Source organism: Equus quagga, chromosome 6, assembly GCF_021613505.1.
Source record: "Equus quagga isolate Etosha38 chromosome 6, UCLA_HA_Equagga_1.0, whole genome shotgun sequence".
NCBI lineage: Eukaryota > Metazoa > Chordata > Mammalia > Perissodactyla > Equidae > Equus > Equus quagga.
Window position 1 is genome coordinate 116,585,082 of NC_060272.1, and position 23,202 is coordinate 116,608,283.

Genomic DNA, 23,202 nt, shown 5'->3' on the forward strand with positions numbered 1-23,202 from the left:
GCCAGTTCTGTGTAGAGACATCCCCGGATGGCACAGTGAGCCTCCACTGTATTAGAGGCAGGACCTGGTGCAGGGATTGCAGATGCCCAGCAACCCTGGACGGGGCCTGTACAGGGGCACTTGAGGTCTTGTGTGAGCAGATCAGGGCAGTACCAGGGAAATGTGACTCACTGCTGGGACGTTGTCTGTATCCACAGAATGACGAGACTGGCAAACTCTCAGTGCCGTCACACAGCAAAACTTAACACAGTTGTGTGGTTACATAGGATTTCAGCAAATTATCATTCACGGAGAACTGGCTCCGGATGCAGAGAGGACAGTTTGAACTCCCTGAGGGCAGAGAATTTGTGTGTGTGTGATTCAGCGCTGTGTCCCAGTACCTAGAACAGTATCTGGCACGTTGTAGCACTTGATAGATATCTATTGCAAGAATTAAGAAATAGAGCTAATTTAGGATACTAATGATGGATGTGGGTTTAGATATGCTTTGTGCGTTATGCAACCATGGGGAAAATCTATCAGATGGAATTGATCATGAAGGGAATAGATTCCTGAAATGGAATCCATAGTCTATTTCTTTGGAATTTTGTGGTTGCTGCATTATTCTCACAGTTCTATAGGATGTTCTCCCTAGAGATGTGTTTGGTTTGAGACTGCTGGAAATGGCCTGGTTCTATTAGAAGTAACATTCCTGCCTATCATGTAAAGGAAGCGTCATTGCCAGCTAAGTGGTTTGTTTTGGAACTTTCTCCCCAGTGCATTGTGATTTGAAGGCATTCTACAGATGTGAACCCCAGATCACATAATTTGTCTTATATCTGAAGTGTCCCTCTCTTGCTGAGAAATAAAGAGACCACATTCTTTTAACTGAAGATAACCCGTCACTCCAGAAAGGCCCATGTGGCACTGGCCAAGGAGTCAACAGACCTCGGGAGTACAGGACTTACACCTTTATTTCCCAGTGGGGAATAAAGAGTGTTTGCAACATCTCCTGAAGAATTGCTAGGGATCTTAGGTGTGATAGAGTGGAATGATGAGGGAATATGGTTTAAAACAGCAGTGGAAAGGAGGGGCGTGGAAAACGTGGGTTTCAGATGTTAAAATGTGAATTTATTGCCAGTTTTATTGAGTTATGTGACTGACAGATGCTTACAATGTTAGTATGATTTAGGAAAGTCATCTCTTTCAAACAACATTAAATTTTAGATGGTTCTTTCCTTCCTCTGCTCCTCTGTACTTGAGCGCGTGCTCAGTAATTCCACGCAGAGAAAAACATACTGCTAAAAGGTCTAAGTTTATAGCTTCCAGATTATGACTAAATTTTTGACATTGTGTTAAAAAGGTTTATAACTTTAAGAGGAAATTCTTCAGTAATGAAAAAGTGGTCAGAAAACTTTTGCCTAATAGTTCCCAGAGAGAGTGGGACATGTGTACATTTTGACCACAGAAGTTGTAATTTGGCAGCTGGAAGTGCTATTTGGAGTAAAATGAAGGCACACAAGTTGTAAGTAGCCACTCTACATAAGGAGTCACGTTTGTGCAGGGCAGGGGTACAGGTTACTCCGTAAAATCATCCGTGTTATGTGTTTACTTAATGTCAGGTTGTAGACATGAGTTAGATAACAAAGTGTTGGAATAAGAAAGTGTTACTAGCTAAATTAAAATCTTTTCAAAACTTGCAAAAGGCTTGTTTAAAGATGCACCTTCTGAGACCTCTAACAAACCAATTACATTTTCATTTTGACCACACCTCACAGTCATAATCATACTAAAATATGAGTTTCAGTATAGATAAAATTCATCTTTTTAAATAAAGGGTTTTTAGTTATAAAAGTAAGGCATGCTTATTGTAGATAATTGGAAAATAATTTAGGAAAAAAATTCCAACAATTCCAGTACCTCGAAGCAAGTATCATATGTGATTTTGCACATCGTCTTTTACTTCTTCAGTCTAGCTCGGGGGTGGGGGGTGAGGTACAGCCTGTGGGCCAAATCTCCTGGCCACCTGCTTTTGTATAGCCTGTGAGCTAAGAGTGGTTTTTACCTTTTTAAATGGTTGGGGGAAAAAAAACAAAAGAAGAATGGTATTTCATGACATGAAAATGACGTGAAATTCAAATTTCAGTGTTCGTAAACGCAGTTTTGTTGGAGCACGGCCGTACTAATTCATTTACATATTGTCTGTGGCTGCTTTGGGGCTACAACAGCAGCATTCAGTAGTTGTGGCAGAGAACATATGGCCTGCAAAGCATAAAATATTTATAATCTGACCCTTTACAAAAAAGGTTGCTGACCCCTGGTCAAGCCTAGGCGTTTGTCCATGTTCTCCAAAAGTTTATAACTATAAATTTTATAGTCATAATATTCCATCAAGTGACTATAGCTTACTTAACCGTACTTCTATTGTTGAATATGTGATTATTTCCAATTTTTGTCTGTTATTGTTAATAGAAGGAACCTAAGCATAAATGGAATTGTTGGATCAAATGATATTAACTATTTAAGACAGTTGCAAACTATAGTCCAAATGGTCCTCTTAGTTTACACAATCACTAGCAATTTGTGAATGTCTATTTCATAATGCCTTCATTAATATTTAGTATCTTAATTTTTTAAATTCAATTTGATTGGCAATAAACATCTCATTTTACTTTCCATTTTTGATTAGGTTACCATTTTTTCTCATTTACTGTTAATCAGCTGTGTTTTTGCTTTTGTGAACTGCTAGTTCATAGCCTTTGTTCATGGTGTCAACAGTTTTACAGATAAAAAAACCATGGAAAGAAAATTTTGAACTTCTAAGCTTTTTCCTCCCAACCCACTCTAATTTATTCCCTTTTTCTAAAGATAATTAACAGTTTCTTGTGATTCTTGTTTCAAAAAGAAAATAGGTATATGTATGCATGTATGTGTGTTTATGCTTTTTTTTTTAAATACAGATTGGTTCTCTCTCTCTTTATACACACACGCATACACACACGCACATTGTTTTGAACCTCTATATCAGTACTTACATATTTATATTTACCTCAGTTTTGTTTTAATTGTTGTATTCTATGATTGTGCCAAACTTCACTTATATAGCACTCCATTGATGAACATTTTAGTTTCATTTAAAACATGTTTTTCTATAAAAAATGTTTCAATGAATGTATCTGTATACTCGTCTTGGTGAACTTTTGTGAGTGTAGCCATAGAAGAAATGCCTAGCAGTGGAATTGCTGGATCAAAGGGCAGGTACAATTTAAATTTTGTTTTGTTTTCCAAAAGGTGGCACCAGCTTACATCCCTGCCTACATGGTATGAAGTTGCCTGTTGCCCTCTCTTCTCAGCTGTGGCATCAGCAGACATCTAAATTTTTGCCTGTCTGATGGTGAAAAGTAATCTTCCAATGTCACATTTTGTACTGCATTTCTTTAATTATGATTGAGTTTTAGCACTTTTTGTATTTTTTTGGTTATTTGTACTCCTCCCTTCCCTACCAGACAGCCAATTTGTGTCTGAGGCAGAGGCTGACAGTAGTTTCCTGATTGTTGTTTTCTCTTTCTTTCTTAGTAATAGAACCTCTGAATATTACCTGGGCCACTAAACAAAAAAGCTGCATTTCTCAGACTCTCCTGAAGCTAAGTTAGCCATGGGACTAAGTTCTGGCCAATGATATAAGCAGCAGTGTTGTGATTTTAGGAAGTGTCTTTAAATGTAAGTGGTTCCTCTTTCTTTGCTTCATCCTCCTTTCTTCTGGCTATATTGCAGACATAATGGCTGGAACTTGAGCAACCATTTTGGACCCTGAGGTGGAAGCAGCATACTGAGGCTGTGCAACCCAAGATAGAAGCAGCCTGGATTCCTGTTAGCTTCATATAGCTATATCAGAGAGAAATGAACTTTTATCTTATTTGAGCCACTAACATTTTGAGTTTTCTGATACAGCTGAACCCAGTCTTAATAAATACACTATCCTTAGCCTGTTTCCTAATTAGGTTCTTCTTTTTCTTGATTTGCACGAGCCTTTTGTAAATTAAGAAAGTCACCCTATGGCCATCATGTGTGCTGCACATATTTTTATCAGCTTGTCATTTCAGTTTTTCAGTGGTATTTTTCTATATAATATGCTGAAGTTTTTATTTATTCAATTTTTGTACACTTTTTGTATACCTGAGTATATGGATGTATTTACATTTAAAATTCTCTCTGAGTTGTTTGGGAATATATAGTTGTAGGAGACGGGGGGAAAAATTACCTCCTTTGCATTTTTCTGGCGTTCTCTGCCGTCAAGTCTATCAGAATTGCCAGGACAGGAGCAGACGGGGGCACAAGGATGTGAAGGAGAGCAGGAAAAGAAAGAACAAAAGCCATCTGGGAAAATTCTTTGACTCTTTTTCCAACCTCGATCATGTCAGGAAATCTAAACCTCTAAGAGAAGAAAATGGGAATTGTTATCTTGTCAGGCACAAGACATCTTTGAAGTAATTTAAAATTAAAGTTTAAATGTTCTAGTGTAATTTAAAACTTCAGTGCTGAATTTTATCTCTGAATATAACAACATGTAAGCTCTTTTGGTGAAGGGGCTAGAACTTTTGTTTTATGTAAATACCATAAGATCTATTTATCTACTCCAGTACCATGGATATTCAAATGTTGAACTATAATAAAATATGTTATCAAAAATATAAACATTTATTTTTAGCCTCTAGTACAGTCTGTGTACTTTTATTTTCCAGTTTCACAGAGATTTGTTGAACCTTTACTATGTGTATGAAACAGCTCTGGATATAAGATAACCCTGGGCTGTGTCTTCTTTGGGCGGCATGATAAGGTCGTGGTCAAACATAGGGGAGAAGAAGCAGATAGATTGCGAGTCCCACCCTTTCACCACTTACCAAGCTGTGCTACATGGAGCAATTTATTCTACTCTTCTGAGCCCTAGTTCTTCAGCTGTAAGACGAGGGTAATAGTAATACTTTCTCATTGAGTTGTTGTGAGAATTGAGATAATGCTTAGAAAGCTGAACCTAGCACAGTGCCTGACATATATGCTCAATGTGTGTTAGCTATAATTATAAATTTGGAGTTTATCATCACTTGAGAAGCGGAGAAAGTGAGGTGGAGAAGGGGAGCTGCTGTGTGCTATGCGTTTTTGTGTATATTATTTCATCTCATCCTTATGACAGCCCTGTGAGGGAGTATTCTTCCAACTTCACAGCTAAGGATGCAGGCCTGCACAGGTTAAGTAACTTATCAAAGATCACATAGTTAATACGTGGCAGAATCAAGTTTGGAACCCGAGGCCCCTCCAACCTCAAAGCCCCTGTCCTTTCCTTTATACTGTGCTACTTTAATTGGGACATAATCTGTATATATATGAAATAACCGAATAGCAATACAAGACCAAAACCATGAAGTAATAACATGAGTAGTTTGTTCATTCAGTCATTCATCAATTAGAAATTTTACTTAGTCTCAGATACTCTGCTAAGTGCTAGGAATGCAAAGTCATGACTCTATCACATTAGGTGCACATAGTTTATAGAGGAGACATCAGTGTGTACAAATAAGTAGAAACAAAAAAATAAATGCTCATGAAGGAACGTAAAAGTGTGATTGGATATTGTAGCTAACTGTAGTTGGGGAAGGGTGGGACAAAGATCTGGAAAGCCCTTACAGAAGGAAACCTTGAGCAGAGTCTGAAAGGTGGAGAAGGCATTCTCCTCACAAAGGAGAGAAGATATCCCACACAGTGGACAGACGGGAGGCGGGTGTGAACTATGGGAGCATCCTGTTTACGGACTCGCAATTTCTGTGCAACTGGATTGCAGAGTGCAAGTGAGGAGATGGCAGATGAGGCTGGACAGGGAAGCAAAGAGCTAGTGAACCAGCCTGCAAAGGGCTGCAATGTCACACAGCAAAGGGCATGCCCATAAGGAAGCATGAAGAATCGAAGCCATTAATCCAATTAATCTACCACATCAAGCAAGTAGTCGAGGCTGAATTTGAACAAGATAGATTGACTCAAGAGCTCTGGCACTTGAACCAAAGCTGACTGTCTGCCTGAGGACAAAATTGTTGAGATGTGAATCAGGCTTGTTGTTAATATCTTCTACCTCTGTTTTTTGATTTGCTTCTACCTCTGTGATTACCCTTCCTTCTTAATCTCTAGGTACCCATGCCTCTTAAGTTGTTTTCTGTCTACCTAGAGACTCCTTTACAATGTTCCATTGACTCACATAACCACATAGATCTTGATGTCACTGAGCTAAAGAGACACACTGGCTGTACTAAGATTTAATGACTTATGGGGAGAGGAATGCATAAGATACTGCTGCTGGTCTGGTGTTGGTAACTAAAAGTTAGAATTGGTAACTACAAGGAATAAATATTTAATGATGTGGTAGCTGGTATATATATATATATATATATACATACATATATATACACACATCTACACACATCTATGTATGTATATATAATGTGTATATGTGAATGCATATAGCGAGTATATATATGTGTGTGTATATATATGTGTGTCTATATATATATCAGTTGCATGCATGTGTGTGTGTGTATTGTGTGTGTATATATGTATAAGGTTTATAATTGAGCATTGCACAAGAGAAAACTATACATGAGTACTGCCAGCTCTGATTGTGTAAACTGCAGTGTCCCATGATCTCAGCATGGCAGAACCGGACAAGAGACAGGCAGAATTTGGTTCACTAACTTGAAGTATTTGGAAGGAAGAAAACTCTGTGAGACTGAGTGCTGAGGCTCCGGCAGTAAGAACACATCAGAAGCTAAAGTAGAGATGGCAGGGGACCTTTACTGTAAGGCCCTCTTGTGGGTACTTTGATTCCTTCATCAGTTGATATGGAGCTGCACACTCTACATAAAACCAGTCAATAATTTACAGAGCTTAAAACATCATCATGGAGGTCGAAGTAATAAAAAATGCGCTACAGAGTTTAACTGAATGAAGCCACATCCTCTAAACTGTGGCTAATTTCTTTAAATCTGTTTGTCTTTTTTTCTTTTAGAATTGTGTGCAATATGTATCCCTTCCCCTTAAGAATGGCCTATCTGTAGCCCTTCAAAGTCTTAAGTATTATATTTGGGAAACTTTGATTTCTGGGTCAAGGTCATCCCCCAAAGTTAGGTGTTAACGTTACATATGCCATCATGGGTGGAATTGTGATGCGCCTGTAGAACTTCAGAACTGGAAAGAGTCTGGCTCCTCATTTTATAGGCAAGGGAAGTGAGAGCGAGAAGGACTGATTCACCTGCCCAAAATGACCAGCTAGATTGTAAGAGAACTGGGGGAAACTGTAGTCCTCGGGTCCCCAGTCTAGTACTCTTTTCACCATGCTGTGTGCCTAGCATAATCTCCATGCAACACTTTTCTGCCTGCTAAATCACACCGCCCCTCACTTTTTATAATACTAGATTCCGGAAGGCTTAACTTGATCATAAATGCTACCCAGGAGACAAATGGCTTAGTGTCATTGTTTCAGAAGCCTTGGTCTGCAAAACAGCTTTGATTTATAGACAATTTATTGAGTCATTATCTTATTATTACCCTAATGCTTTATTTATTTATTTTTTGTTGAAAAAACACTGTTAGAAAACGAAGATATTAAAGTCTTGAAAAATGGCTATTGGACATGGCCAATTACTATATTTCATAAGATTTCTAAAATGCAGAAATTTAGTAGACACATTTTGTATTGTGAATATATATTTAGCTGATGGACTATAACAGTTCAAATAGAATCATTTACAGCTTATTGAGTAAATAAAAGTGCTTCCATAAAGATTCACATGGCACCTAGCTTTTATTTCAGGTAACTAATTTCTTTTTTGTAAATTGCTTAAATCTGGATTTACATGAGAGACTCCCAGAACACCTCAGCATTTTAAAAAGTAGCTTAAATGACCATAGATTTTACAGATTTAAAATATAAGATCAGGTGGTAAATATTAACTTTTAATGGTCTCTGATAAAAAGTTATTTAACTGTCTTTTTCTCTGTGTGTTATATTAAAAGTATTATGATATATTTCTGGATATTGTTTGTAACAAGAAAAATAGTTCATATTTACTTATTTTAACATCACATTCTCAAATCAGGATTTTTTCTGGCTTGTTTTTAATTTATAAGTGACTTAAAATCAGATTTTATCCCATTTCATGAAAAAAAATATTTTCTAGCAGTGTATGGAATATAGCAAATGACCTAGTAAGAACAACAAAAAATTTTTATTTTCATTTACACAAAAGTAAACCTGTTTACTTGGTAGAGGACATACGTTTTAGGGGTGCAAGCCTTTAAGGAAACCTCTTTTTATTTTAGGCAATTTTCCACATTTAGGACATAAAGTCAGAAGATAGTATGCAAAAAGCTAGACTCTGATGTGCAATACTAGAGAAATACTCAATACCCCATCTCAAGGTTTTTTAGTGAAAAAATGTTATATTAGATTAAAAGATTCTTTTAGACAGCATGGCGGAAGATAGACATACTGTATTAAAAAGTAAGAGGAGAAAAGGAAAAAGAGAGACCCCTTTGTGGAGTGCCAAGATCTGCAGAATATTGAGGAGAAATGAGCAGGTACGGGCTTTCCCTGAAGGGCGGGCTTCCTGGTGTGTAATTAGGTTGATGGATGTGCTAGATTGATAGAATCACGGGAAAAAAAAAGGAAACTTCACGACAGAACATAGGTTTGAGTAAATTTTAATATCTAATATTGCAAAACAGATGTGATCGGCCAGTTGGACACCGTTAGCTTTCTGTGGTCTAGAAGAATCTAGAAGAAAATACCCTCAGAGAATACCTGAGCTTCCTTGTCTGATTCTGCACGCTCCTTTCTTTTCATATGTAGTTTTCTTAGACCAGAGCTTGAAGTATAAAGATGTAGCAACAAACTGTTGAAGGCTTCCCTGACAGTATTCTTTTATCAGGATAGAGAATACTAATGCTAGAAATAAACTCTATTAAGAAGCAAATTGGGCCCCACCATCTCCACCCTTCCAGCCTTCTCCTTACCCCCAGGGCTGACAGAACGGAAAGCTAGTAGATGGCCTTGTAGTCTTTACAGCAGCAAAATCTATCAGGTAGTGACACTGCCAGTTCCGACACACAGCTAAAACAATCAGAGAAGGTGGTTCTACCAGCAGTTAAAGTTCACCTCCACTCTGATGTAATGAGATGCCTCTGTTCTGGTCTGAACTGATACGCTCTGGCCCAGCGTTCAAGTTTTGCAAGTGAAACCTCTTCAGCGCCGCTAATCAGGGTCAACACATGATCTCAGGAATTCCCTTCCTTCCATGGGGAGAAGCTAAACCCTCTCCTTCATAAAGCCAGCCAAGTGGCCATTTTAGGTGTTTTTTAACATCCAGCATAAAAAGAAATGATTTCCATCAGCTGTAGGCTTGCCGTGGCGTATCAAGAAATCAAAAGAACAGAGATCAAAGAAAATTGCTGAACTAGGTGTTAGATGCAGCCATTGATTTTTCTCCAGTTGTAGTTAAAAAAAGATCCACAAAAATGGTAACGCATACAACAGCTGAATTTCTAATACTTTCCTAACGCCGGCGATGGCTTCCCTCTTGTTTTCACGTGTGGAAACTGTTTTGTATAGCATGACATAATAAAGCTGATCTTTAGAGTTCACACTATTTTGTTGTCAAAATTGTAAGAGAATCTACCAGAAAGATTTTTTTTAAAAAACTCTGCAATATAAAATGTGGTTTTTAGTGGAGACACTTATGACTAGGCTTATTATCTCGGCAACATTTATTTGCTGGAAATCTGGAAGACTCTTGTCATACAATTGATCACTATTTTCCTACTATCTATGAATGTCATAAAATAATACCTTTCTGCTTTATTGGTAAGATTTCATTCATGTTAAATGTTAACTACTGATTACCAGTGTTCCTTGGGGCTTAAATGAATAGCTTCATCAAAATATTAATTCTGTTTTCAAGTACTTCATGAGTATTTGGGTTTTCAAAGTTTGATTTCCAATAGTTTCTAGATACCAGTACTGTTTAAAAATATGTGACAAATTGTTTTCATGTTGCAATCTCATATTTTGATACATGATTTCCTAATACTTATAATAAAACAGTTTTAGGGCCCGGCCCCGTGGCTGAGTGGTTAAAGTTCCGTGTGCTCTGCTTCAGCGGCCTGGGTTTGCAGGTTCGGATCCTGGGTGCAGACCTACTCCATTCACCAGCCACCAGCCACCAGCCATTGTGGTGATACAAAAAAAAATAGAGGAGGATTGGCACAGATGTTAGCTCAGGGCTAATCTTCCTCAATCGAAAAAAAAAAAAGAGGAGGATTGGCAGTGGATGTTAGCTCAGGGCATATCTTCCTCAGCAAAAAAACCCAAAAACCACCACAACAAAAACCCCAGTTTTTATTAAAACACGGTGGTGGCCTTATTATTAAAGGCAAAGGCAAAACATTCATTGCACTAGCATTTTATATCTCAGGGTGCTCTTTTCTAGAGGTCACTAGGATTGACTTATCTTTCTTTGTGCTGTATTCATCAAGTAAATGTCAGGCTGATAGATTTTAAAAGCATAAATATCCATAGTTTGTTTTCTACGCCGTCTAATTTTCCATATTATATAGAACATATTATATAGCATAATGAAATAAACACTATTAGCATGGGTTTTTGTAAATTGCCAGCGGATAGAAGCAGAGGTAAAAATGCCTGATCGTATTGACTCCGATTCAATAAGTTTATAAAAGTTTTATACAATGTTTTAGTATTTGGGCAAACTCCTGATGTCCTGAGAAGTTTATGACATGGAATAAATAAGAGATTCAATCACACTTGGAAAGTAATTTAATATTAATGTATTATCATATAGATTATACAAATGAGAATTTCTACCTCATTTCATATTATAGTGATTATTAGTCCACCTCTGTGTTTATGGTTTTAAGCTCCAATTAAATGTTGTCAGTTCTACGTTTAGTTTTTTTCTTTTTTTATGTCGCAGACAGGATCACGAGACCATTCAAATCTCTCCATTCCTTCAAGAGCTGCTCTTCCTGGTGACACAATTGTTGTTGGAGATTTTTTGCCATTGAAAGGTGAACTTGATACAACTTACGCTTTCTTAAAGGAGACATTCGTAAATCCTGCGCCCCTGACATCATCTCAGTCCTCTCCAGTGACCATGTCTGCTAATGCCAAAAGACCAACGCAGATTGGATTGTGACTTTATGAAATAAAAGAAAAATGCAAGAAGAGTTAACAGTACAATTAAAATTGTTTTGAAGGGGGATTTTCTTATCAGTTGAATTTTGTTTCAGCACAAGTGGCAGTGGATTTGTAAAAACTGGGTGATAGCTTGATGTGTGCAGGTGTCTATGTCTACTTGAATAATGAAATAACCAACTTTTTCCCCTCTAAGTTTTATTTATTATCACAGTTGCTCATTTTTATGTAACATATTTTTAAATGTTAAAGAATGACACATTTTGGGTAATTTCCTTCAGACTTAAAAAAATCAATAAGCCATTTTAGTCTCTATCTATCAAAGTTGTTTCATACTTGTCTATTTTAAAGCAGGACTGCAATACTTTAATAGGATTGAGAGAGCTATTTGAAATGTATGCCAATGATTCCTGTCATTTCATGGCAGCCCTGCCATGGTTCACTGAGCCCCCTCTTCTCTCTTGTCAGCTCAACTGAAGACAAGCATTTAGTTGCAAACTTTAAGCAGGTTGTGCAAAACAGAAATGATGTGACTGCTTCTCCTCCTGCACAATAATGTCACTCCTGGTCAATGTGAGAAGGTCAGGTTGCTCCTTGTAAAGCTACATGATACCACTTGCCCATTTGAACAAGTTAAGTTAACTGCTGAATCTGGTCCCTGCAGGCATTGAAAACTCGTCCTTTTATCAAGTCTGCATTTGATAAGAAAGTAGAGCAATTGTGCCGGGAGGATTTCTGTGGTGTGTTTAGGCACTGTATAAGGACAGTTCCCACACCAGTGTAGCAGGTAATATGTTTAGTAGAAGCTGAAAAACTTCGAGGTAATGGCTGTTTTGACCTTCGAAATAGACTCCTTTTTTGTTTTTGTTGTTGGTAGGACCCAAGAGTGACGCCCATCTTTGATGCTGACAGAATTTAAAACAAGGCCATTGCCCTGCATTTTCTGCCTTGTAGCACACAAAAGTAAAATTGTATGTCAGGCCGAGATGTCGGGGAGCTGACAAGATGCCCCAGTGACATTTCAGCTAGAAAGAGCAAGTGTCTTGCAACCAAGTGGTCAAATATCAAATAATAGGTCAAGCAGGAAGGAGCTGAGTTCTAACCACAAAGAGGTTTCTGGTAACTTACTTGACAAGCTTTTGGGCGCTTTGTGGCTTGACAAAGTGATGTTCTGTTGGGTATCGCAGACAGACTGTTCTTCATCGCCTTCAGAAGATCAGACATTGACATTGATTAAACTCTTTAACCCTTAAAGGTTAGATCCTCGCAGTTTGCATCATGGTAAGTGAAGAACAAAAGAATATTTGTAATATGTATTTGTGTTTGTATTAATCATTTAACTCCCCAGTGATGTTAACTTCTGATGTGAACTGTACTTTTTGACAAACAGTTTTGATACAAAATCCATATTTTATATTATTTTTCATTATGGAGACATTAGAAAATAACAACATGTATTATGGAATCTACATTGTCTTAACTTTGCAGTGACATTTGATTCAAAGATACCGAACTTCTGAGAGTTTTTTTTTTATTGGCCTCAGTAAATAAAATTTGTATACAATACTAACTATTTATGTTATTAGCCAAATTACCCAAATGACTTACGCCATCTGAGGTAATGCAGCATGTCACTGTCATACTGTTTAGCACGTATTTTGTATACTGCTGAGCCAGTATAATTAACTTTATATAAATCTTTAAAAAGCTGTTTTTGTGGAGTAAAATTACATCTTTAACCAAATTTTTCTCAATTCTTTCTTTGGAATTCTTGTTATTAACCATTCTGGGTTTTGAGTGTTACAGAATATGCCCTGTGTAATGTAACATGAATGAAATTCAACTTGCAAATTTATTGTAACACAGAAAATGCTATTGTTTTTATATAGATCATAGAATAATTTCTGCACATTTCAAAACACTTTCTTCTGCCATTCCATACAATGATTAAGATATTGCCCATATAGAAATCTATATATAGCCTTTTAGTTGTGACATCATTGAGCGTCCAATTCTCACACTGTAGAAAAAAGTCTTACCCTATATCACTTATGTGTCTGTGCTTGTGTGTATGTGTATGTTTCTGTTGAATCTATTTCCAGGTCCTACAGTTTAAGAGGAAGAAGCACCTTTGTAAACTTTCCCTTGGACTGATCTTGGTCTTCTTGTCCTAATTTTACAGTTTGTTAATGGGATATCACCCAAAATAAATGTATATGTCTCTCTCTATATGTGGGTATCTGATTTTACAGATACATTTTGTGCAGTAAGTTCTGAACTATAAATTCAAAAAGATTATTAAATCAAATCAAAGCATGTCACATTTATAACCAACTAGATGCTAAAGGCCATGGAGACTGAAGGATGAGCCTCCTGAGCAATCATTAGTATTCACTACCAAATATAGTAATTTTTATACCATATGCTTTTTTCCCAGAAGTCAGGCCCAGCAGGAGGAGAAGATTTAATGACATATCCTATGGAGATCTGAGAAACTCTAGACTGCTTCTGAGCACCTTAGTGGCCAATCACTGCATGTTTGAGATCTGTGTTGTGTTGGCAAGGACAATTGCTCTATCAGCTTCTTTACCTCCTTAAGAATGATGTATAAAGTAGACAGTTCTCAGGAGAATGACTTCAAATATTTTTGTAGGGGAAAGGAAGTTTTACCTTTACACCTTAGTATGTGGATTTTCTTACTAAACTTCTGTGATCTAGAAAAATACCTGTATCATCCATCACTATCCAAGGGATTCTTAAAGTTATTGTTTTGATACCTAAGTCACACTTACTTATTGAGGCTTTGCTAGCGTTTTTAATATAAACATTTTGGAATGACATAACACAAATGCAAAAAAGTGTAGGAAATTGCGAGAATTGACAATTCAATGATAATTTAATGACATAGGTAAATAACCTTTTAAACAATAGAATGATAACTTTAATTTACCAAATGCCTGACTCAAAACTTAGCAACACTATTATTTCACATTTTTAGTATATGCTGTTATCAAGTGCTTAGTGAGATCCTTACTATTTTCCTGTTACTTAACTTACCAGTTATATCTGAATTCATTCTATAGATCTCCCTGAATAATGGTAAATTGATCCTATTTTACTGTGCACGTTTTTTTTTTTTGAGGAAGATTAGCCCTGAGCTGACATCTGCCACCAATCCTCCTCTTTTTGCTGAGGAAGACTGGCCCTGAGCTAACATCCATGCCCATCTTCCTCTACTTTACATGTGGGACACCTGCTACAGTGCGGCTTGACAAGTGGTGCATAGGTCCACACCCGGGATCCCAACCTGCAAACCCCGGGCCACTGAAACAGAACATACAAACTTAACCACTGAGCCACCATGCCAGCCCCAACTGTGCACTTTTCGTAGACAGGTTTTCTAATATAAAAGGTGGAAAGTAACTAATATTTATTGAGCAGCTATTCTATTCCAGCCATTATAGCAACACTCTGATGTTCTCCCAATAAAACTCTGGAGTAGGTATTTGCATCACCATTTTATCAATGCAATACATAAAATACAAACTGAGTATCTGGTAAACTGAGCACCTAAAATGTTGTGCATTTGACTACCAAGATTACACAGAACCTAGTAACTAGTAAGCCCAGAGCTGTAACTCCAAATCCCACATTATTTCCACTTTGCCAGGCCTGCCTTTCAGAAATAATTGGCACGTTTTAAAGAAGAGAAAAAAATTTTAAATTGTCCTGACCAGTTAGGAATAATTTTGAGAAGTGTATTTTGGTTTGAAGCCTAGATCACTAATCCATTGATTAGACAAGATGAAACAAAACACATCCATCCATCCATATGACTAGTAATGGAAAGAATAGTGACATTTGTTCCTATCTTTCAAAGGAAGCAACACCCTTCTTGTGTTGCCCAGTGTGTCTAACTTGGGCTGAGAGACTACACAGATATTCTCAGGGACAGAGCCTCAGTTGAAAGATATTGATGGTGAGCCAGTCTGACCAAGCAAAAACTTCTCAGTGGAAAATAATGACAGATGCTGAGTAAAGCTGATCAAGAAAGCATTAACTTGTATAACTCCTAGGACGGAGATGGGGATTTTAAAATATAGTTTTTGGACTGGCTTGGTAGACTGAATAATGACCCCAAAGATATCCGCATCCTGATCCCAGGAAGCTGCGACCATTACCTTATATGGCAAAAGGCTTTTGCAGATGTGGTGAAGTTCAGGGTCTTGAGATGGGAGATTATCCTGGAGAACCTAGGTGGGCCCTAAATGCAATCACAAGTATCCTTATAGGAAAGGGAGGCAGAAGGTGATTTGGCTACAGAGAGAAGGCGATGTGATGATGGAAGCAGAGATGGAGCCATGTGCTTTGAAGATGGAGGAAGGGCCAGGAGCTAAGGATCACACGCGCTGCTAGAAGCTACGAAAGGGCGGACGACAGATTCTCCCCTCAGAGGCTCCAGAACGATAAGAGAATAAATTTGTGTTGTTTTAAGCCTCAAGTTCATGGTAATTTGTTACAGCAGCCATAGGAATCTAATACAACTAGTAAACTTTTAGTCTTTTTAAAAAAGATTAATACATTAATCTTTTAATATTTTCAAAGAGAAAAATCATTCCTTCTTTCAAATCATCCTGATCAATTGCCTTCATAACTTGAATTAACAATTTTTTTAGGTTTTCATTTTATATTCCTGGCTTATGAATATAATAAACAGTGGTTGTCTATATTGAGACACCTAATCATACTCCATTGCCATCATTTCTGATAATTTTTTAATTAACCTGTTATTTCAATTTGTATTTTGATTTCTATAGTTTTAAAAAGGTATCATGCTTTAAATGTATTAAATTTATCTTAAAGGTCTACTTTAAATGATTGTTTTTATTTGATTCCACTTCTGTTGGCATATTTTTATAGCTTTCTTACAAGAGGAATTTAATCTTGAAAGAATTTATATTAATCATAGCTTAAAATAATGATTTGGAGTTTATAAATTATATCTTAAATGTGCCAGAGTGTGTCCCTTTGCCATTTACCCATGAGTTTAATATATGCCCCTGGTCATTTATCCATGCCTTTTGTTACAACTGAAGTGAAAGAATTTTAATAATTTCCCCAAACAAAGAAATCTTTGAAAATTTTTATTGTATAATATTGGAATCTATGTTATCTTTACTTGGATGAAATCATAAAGCTTTTTCCTAGTGGTTTGGTCCAATGAGAGCAATTCTAACTGAAATGATTAAATGTTCGGTATAATAAAACCTAAAGTATTGAAGATTTAAACCTAGAGTGTTAAGTATTTCAAATACAGCAAAAATGAACACAAACAAAAACCCCTGGTTCTATAAGGAACACTTCCAGCCCTCCTGGTTAAGTGAGATATAAAGACATGCATTTACGTATTGGTAGATGAGCTCCATCTTTTCTCTTGAACCTCGGCAATTTTATTATAAGACTCTTTTCTGCCTGTGGAATGTGTTGACAGACATACCCAGATATCAGATGTCCTGTGAGTTCATATTGTGCGTGCTTACATATTTTTTCTGAACCATTCCCTGCAAAATTTTTGTTTATTTGTTTGTTTTAAATATATCTGACTCTAAACGTCTCCCAAACTGTATCTTCTGTGCAAATTAAATTTCCACTGACATCTCAAAGGGAAAATTTGTTCTTAATCTTTTCAGTAGTGAGATCTAATTGATACTGCATACTGGAAGTTGTAAAATTTCTGGATACAGTATGGGATGGAGAAAATCAAAACAGAGTGTTGCTCTTTCCTCTAAGTCATCTTGTGTGGGGTTTGTTAGATGCTTAGGCAGTTGTTTTCAAAGCACTGACCTTAATGCTAGTCATGCAGCAGAAGCCCCACGTAGGTTTTGAAAACTACTGGGTTAATGTTATCTGAAGGCAGTTTTTTTGCGGTTTAATTGAGTCGTGCTTCATTGTCTTTTATTGCATGTTAATGCCAGGGAAATGCTGATTGTTGACAGAGTCCTCCCAGTGAGGCGGCTCCAGAAATGGTGTGCTGCTGTAGGAAACTGCGCACAATAAAAAGTCTTATTTAGATCTGAACAAGACTCAGCTGACAGGTTAAGAGCTATCAGATATTCATAAATATTTACTAATGACAAGAAAGGAAGGGGAGCTACCTGTCCTCAATAGATCCCTTCTATGTTTTGGGGTATCCATATAAGGGAAGAATCTTACATGCAATCCAGAATGGATGGAATCATATTGGATGCCTAGTAAAAAGTACCATACAAAAAATAAATATAGGATGTGTAATAGGACATCTGATTTTTGCCCTTTTTCTTCCAACAATAAGGAAAAAATATTTTTCTTTACTTTGTCTAAGCTCACTTCTGGTCTGAAAATAAGAGGCTTCCACAGTAAAACTGTGCATGGAAAGCTCTGGAACTTAGACTCACCCCACAAGTCATTTAGGACCTGAGGTGTAAAGGCAACAGTTCATTCTAGTGACCTTGATGTACAGCTGACTATTGAACTTGTTGTAAGTGCTTTTATGGTTACAGAAGCACCACCTGTGAATACACTTAAGTTTTCCTCTGGGCTGAAGAGAAATATTCTAAATATGTACTGTGATGACTATAGAGAGATTCCTGTGGAGCAGAGTTCACATTCACAGTCACGATTAAAATTGTGCTGTCAGATAATTAATGGTGGTGCTGTTCTTACTGCAGTGTGCCTGGGTCCAAGACTCCTTGAAGGACATTGCAGGGCTGCCAGCAAGCACAACTTCAGGAGCACCATCTACTTCATAGTCTGCATGACACATAGTCTAGTGCACAACCTGTAGGGCTGTACATAACAGTCCTGGCACGTGGGCGCCATTGGCAGCTTCAGAGTCATTTAATAATCTGGAGGGCTTCTGATTCTCTTTAATCTGTAGGGAGGCAGAATCCCTGTTCTTCACAAGAGAAACTCCTGAGGAAATCCAACACGGTCTTCCCTAAATATCAAGTTAATCAGAGTAGAAACCCTGAGTCATTTTATCACTAAATAACTTTTGCAATTGACAGTCATCCATTGACTAGGTTTTTCTACTTCATAAAATTCAAGTAAGAGTTCAAACACTTAGATTACAGCACGTGTATATCTTTTAAAAATATTATAGCTTTATTGAGGTATAATCCACATATCATATAATTCATTCCATAGTTTTTATTATATTCCAAGGGTGTACAACCATCACCACGTTTTAATTCCAGAACATTTTTATTACCCCAAAGAAAAACTCCATACCTGTTGGCAGTCACTCTCCATTCCTCGTCCCCCCCCAGCCCCTGGCAACCTAAATCTGCTTCCGGTCTCTGTGGACTTGCCTATTCTGAAAATTCCATGTAAGTAGAATCATGTGTATTGCGTTTTTTCACCTGGCTTCTTTCATTTAGCATGATGTTTCCAAGTTTTATTTATCTTGTAGCATATATCAGTACTTCATTCCTTTTTAGGTTGAATAATCTTCCCTTGTAGGGATAAACCACATTTTCTTTATCCATTCATCAGTTGGTTGACATTTGGTTTGTTCCTACCTTGGGGTTATTATGAAGATTACTGCTATGAACATTCATGTACAAGTTTTGTGTGGGCATATGTTTTCATTTCTCTTGTGTATGTACCTAGGAGTGGAATTACTGAGTCATATGGTAACTCCAAGTTTAAGTTTTTGAGGAATTTTCAGACTATTTTTCAAAGTGACTGCACCATTTTACATTCCTACCAGCAATCTGTGAGGTTTCCAATTTCTCCACATTCTTGCTAGCACTTGTTATTATCCATCTTTTTTTTTAATTTTTATTTTTTTGAGTAAGATTGGCCCTGAGCTAGCATCTGCCGCCAATCCTCCTCTTTTTGCTGAGGAAGAGCTAATATCTGTGCCAATCTTCCTTTATTTTATATGTGGAACGCCTACCACAGGGTGGCTTGATGAGCAATGCATAGGTCTGCACCCAGGATCCAAACTGGTGAACCCAGGGCCACCAAAGCAGAGCGCATGGACTTAACTGCTGCACCACTGAGCCGGCCCTATTGTCCATCTTTTTGACAATAGCCATCCTAGTGGTGTGATGTGGTATCTCATTATGGTTTTGATTTGCATTTTGCTAATGACTAATGGTGTTGAGCACCTTCACATGTGCTTATTGGCCATTTATACATCTTCTTTGGAGAAATGTCTATTCAAGTTCTTGCCTGTTTCTTTCTTTCTTTTTTTTTTTTTTTGCTTGAGGAAGTTGTCCCTGACCTAACATCTGTGCCAGTCTTCCTCTGTTTTGTATGTGGGATGCCTCCACAGCATGGCTTGAGGAGCGGTGGGTAGGTCCGCATCAGGAATCCAAACCCATGAACCCTGGGCCACTGCTGAAGCAGAGAGCATGAACTTAACCACTACGCCACTGGGCCAGCCCCTCTTTGCCTACTTCCTAATTGATCTATTCATCTTTGTATTCTTGAGTTGCAAGAGTTCTTTACATATTCTGGATACAGGTCCCTTATGTATATATGATTCGCAAATATTTTTTTCCATTCTGTGACTTGTCTTTTCACTTATTTATTGGTGTCCTTGAGGCACAAAAGCTTTAAATTTTTGTTAAGTTCAATTACCTATTTTTTCTTTTGTCTCTGATGCTTTTGTGTTACCTCTAAGAAACCACTGCTTTACCCAAGTTCACAAAGATTTACTCTGTTTTCTTCTAAGAGTTTTATAGTTTTAGCTCTTACTTTTAGGTTAACGATCCATTTTGAGTTAATTTTTGTATGTAGTGTGAGGTAGGGGTACAACTTCATTCTTTTTTACGTGGATATCCAGTTGTCCCAGCACTATGTTAAAAGACTGTTCTTTCTCCATTGAATCGTCTTGGCACTGTTTTCAAAAATCATTTGACTATAAGTATAAGGGGTTATTTCTGGACTCTCAGTTCTAGTCCCTTGACCTATATATGTCTATTCTTAGCCAGTACCACACTGTCTTGATTAGAGTAACTTTGAAGTTAAGTTTTGAAATTGAAAAGTGTGAGTCCTCTAACTTCATTTTTTCTTTTCCAGATTGCTTTGGCTATTCTGTATCCTTTGCATGTCCATGTGAATTTTAGAATTACCTTTTTGTCAAATGACCTTTGTGCATCTATTGAGATGATCATGTGGTTTTTTGGTCCTTTTTCTATTAACATGATGTGTTCCACTGATTGATTTTCACACGTTAAACCAGCCTTGTATTCCTGGGTTAAATCTCACTTGGTCGTGGTGTGGTGTATAATCTTTTTTTATGTTACTGGATTCCGTTTGTTTGGATTTGTTGAAGATTTTGCATCTCTAGTCGTTAGGGGCATATTGGCCTGAAGTTTTCTTTTCTTCTCTTATGTTTCTCTGATATCAGGGTAATACTGGGCTCACAGAGTGAATTGGGAAATTCTCCCTCCTCTTCTATTTTTCGGAAGAGTTTGGGAAGGGCTGATGTTAATTTTTTCATTATACATTTAATAGAATTCACCAGTCAAGCTGCCTGGGCCCAGACTTTTCTTTGTGGGAAGTTTTTTAAACTATTAAATTTTTTTTAAATTGTGGTAAAATATACATAACATAAAATTTACTATTTTAATGAGTTTTTTGATTATTAATTCAATCTCTTTACCAAGACCAGGCTATAGTGTTTAGCAAAACTTTAATGAAGACTTGAGAATAACTGAAGGGGCTTTTATCATAGGAAAGAAAAATCTTAAACCTGGAAATAAATATAGAGACTCCCAATGTTCTTAGGAAAAGCTCTTCCACAGAGTGACTGCCATGTTTCAGAGGCAAACTTACCTTTGCACAATAGGTGTGCTCTGTAGCATGTCTTCTTTACTCGGAGTCCAGCTACTCCACCCATATAGCGAATCCTAGAAAGAGTGGGGAAATAACCTCAGCTTTCCTTCCAACCTACTTCCTAGCCAGTCTACTCACAGACAACTGCATGTGTAATAAAGAGAGTTTTAGATATAATTACACAAAGCAGTTAATGTTTTCTGGAAATTTTTTATTTCAAATTATGATCTTGCCTTCACCTCTATAGAACCAAAAGGTCTATTGAAGTGGTTTTCCAGAACCAAGGATTATCAGCCCCAAAAGGTGAATTCAAGCAAGAGCTGAATTTCTGAAACTACATGTTATTTTCAAGATTTCAGAACCAATTCTTGAGCTGGACTCCAGTCAAAGTTCTTGAGCTTCCCCTGGTCCCAGCGGTCTCCTTAGCTCAGAGCCCAGAGAGGGGTGCAGCAGCTGACCCTCCCCCCTCTCTCAGCACCCTCAGCATCTGGATTCTGTTCCTGAGACAGTAGCCTGCATGTAAGGCACTGCTCCCCCCATGCCCATTTTTTCCACTCTGGATTCCTTCTCAATGGAGATCTACTAAAACTATTTTCTTAAAAGCCATTTCTCATGGCCTAAAACCACCTTCAAAGATCTTTTCTTCAACCTTCCTAAAATAGAAGGGCTTTAGTATTTGTCCAAAAGTGTATCATTCTTTTCGGGCAGACCTTTGTATCCCATTATAATATCATGGCTGACATTCTGAGGTGTTGCCCACACGGTTATTTTTCCTTTTAATAACTAGTTCAAAGCCTCTGTTACAGACTGAATTCTTTCCCCTCAAAATTCATATGTTGAAGCTCTAGCCCCCTGTGTGATGGTATTTGGAGATGGGGCCTTTGGAAGGTAATTACAGTTAGATTAGGTCATAAGGATGGGGCCCTCATGATGGAATTAGTGGCTTTCTAACAAGAAGAAGAGAGAGATCAGTCTCTCTCCGTCATGTAAGAGCACAGTGAGAAGGTGGCTGCTCAAGCTGGGAGGAGGGTCCTCACCGAGAACTGAGTTGGCTGCCATCTTGATCTTGGTCTTTGCAGCCTCCAGAGCTGTGAGAAACAAACAGTGTTTAAGCTACCCAGTCTACAATACTGTATTTTGCTACAGCAGCCTGAGCTGACTAAGACAGCATCCTAACTTCCAGTGAAAGTGTCTAATTAACGTAAGCAGTCTTGATTTGTGTATGGTGGGGATGACAAATAGGTAGAAAGATCTGTCTGAAGCAGACAAGTAGAAGATTTTTAAGTTGTAGCTACCTAAACAATGCTAAGTGTTCTTTGTGGACAGAAATACCCAACTCATTTTAAAGTAGGCCAGAAAAACTGGGAGGTTCCGACTACTTCAGAAACAACGTCTTACCTTTTCTTCTCCTTCTCCCCACCCCCGCTTCTGACTCCGTCCGTCTCTTTTCCATATGCTCTCAGCATGACTTCCTAAAGGTACAGATTAAATGGTTGGGGTTATTTGAAAAAGTGTCTGAAGTTCTCCTCCAAGCCGAAGGAATTGTACTATAAAGTAGAATAATTTGAAAGGGAGGAGTTTGTCTTTTTTCATGCACAATGAAAAGCGTTCAATTCTTTTAATAACTGAAAAGCCTTATACTTCTGTTAGAGTCTCTAAGAACTTCTGATAAAGTTCATATTGTAGTTGTAGTTTATTTCACGAACCGGGAGAATGCAAACTTCTTTTGCAAAGCTTCTGGCTTGCTCTCCGACGCACTTCCTCTTTTATGGAGCATACTTAGTGCTGATGTAGGAGTAATGCAAATTCAGGTGTTCTGTTTATAGCGTAATATCCAGGAAGAGATTACAGCACAGACCCGGCCTTTATGCACTTCTGAGGACTTCTTATCAATCAGCACTAATTGGGCTGGTATTGTGTTTATGGCCCAGAGTGGTGGTGTCAGAAGTTAGAACCAATTCACTCAGCAGCTGTGTGACCTTAGGCACATTATATAACCTCAAGAACTTAAGCTTCCTCTCCGGGGAAAGGGAGATAATGACACTTTTTTTTTCACCGAGCTCTCGTGAGCATGGTGTGAGAGAATATTCAGCGCACAGCTAAATGGCACAGAGTAGTCACTGTCTCTGATGGGGTGATTC

The 23,202-nt window shown here is 37.6% G+C and overlaps 1 protein-coding gene across 4 annotated transcripts in view; it reads left to right on the plus strand.

Annotated features, from left to right (window-relative positions):
- CCDC171 (coiled-coil domain containing 171) overlaps window positions 1-13,430 on the plus strand; it is a 294,411-nt gene extending 280,981 nt beyond the window's left edge. For all 4 annotated transcript variants that reach the window (XM_046663625.1, XM_046663624.1, XM_046663626.1 and 1 more), the window contains one exon: window positions 11,013-13,430. In XM_046663625.1, the coding sequence (XP_046519581.1) occupies window positions 11,013-11,234 (222 nt within the window). In that variant the 3' untranslated portion in view covers window positions 11,235-13,430. The remainder of the gene's footprint in view (window positions 1-11,012) is intronic.
- The last annotated feature ends 9,772 nt before the right edge of the window (window positions 13,431-23,202 follow it).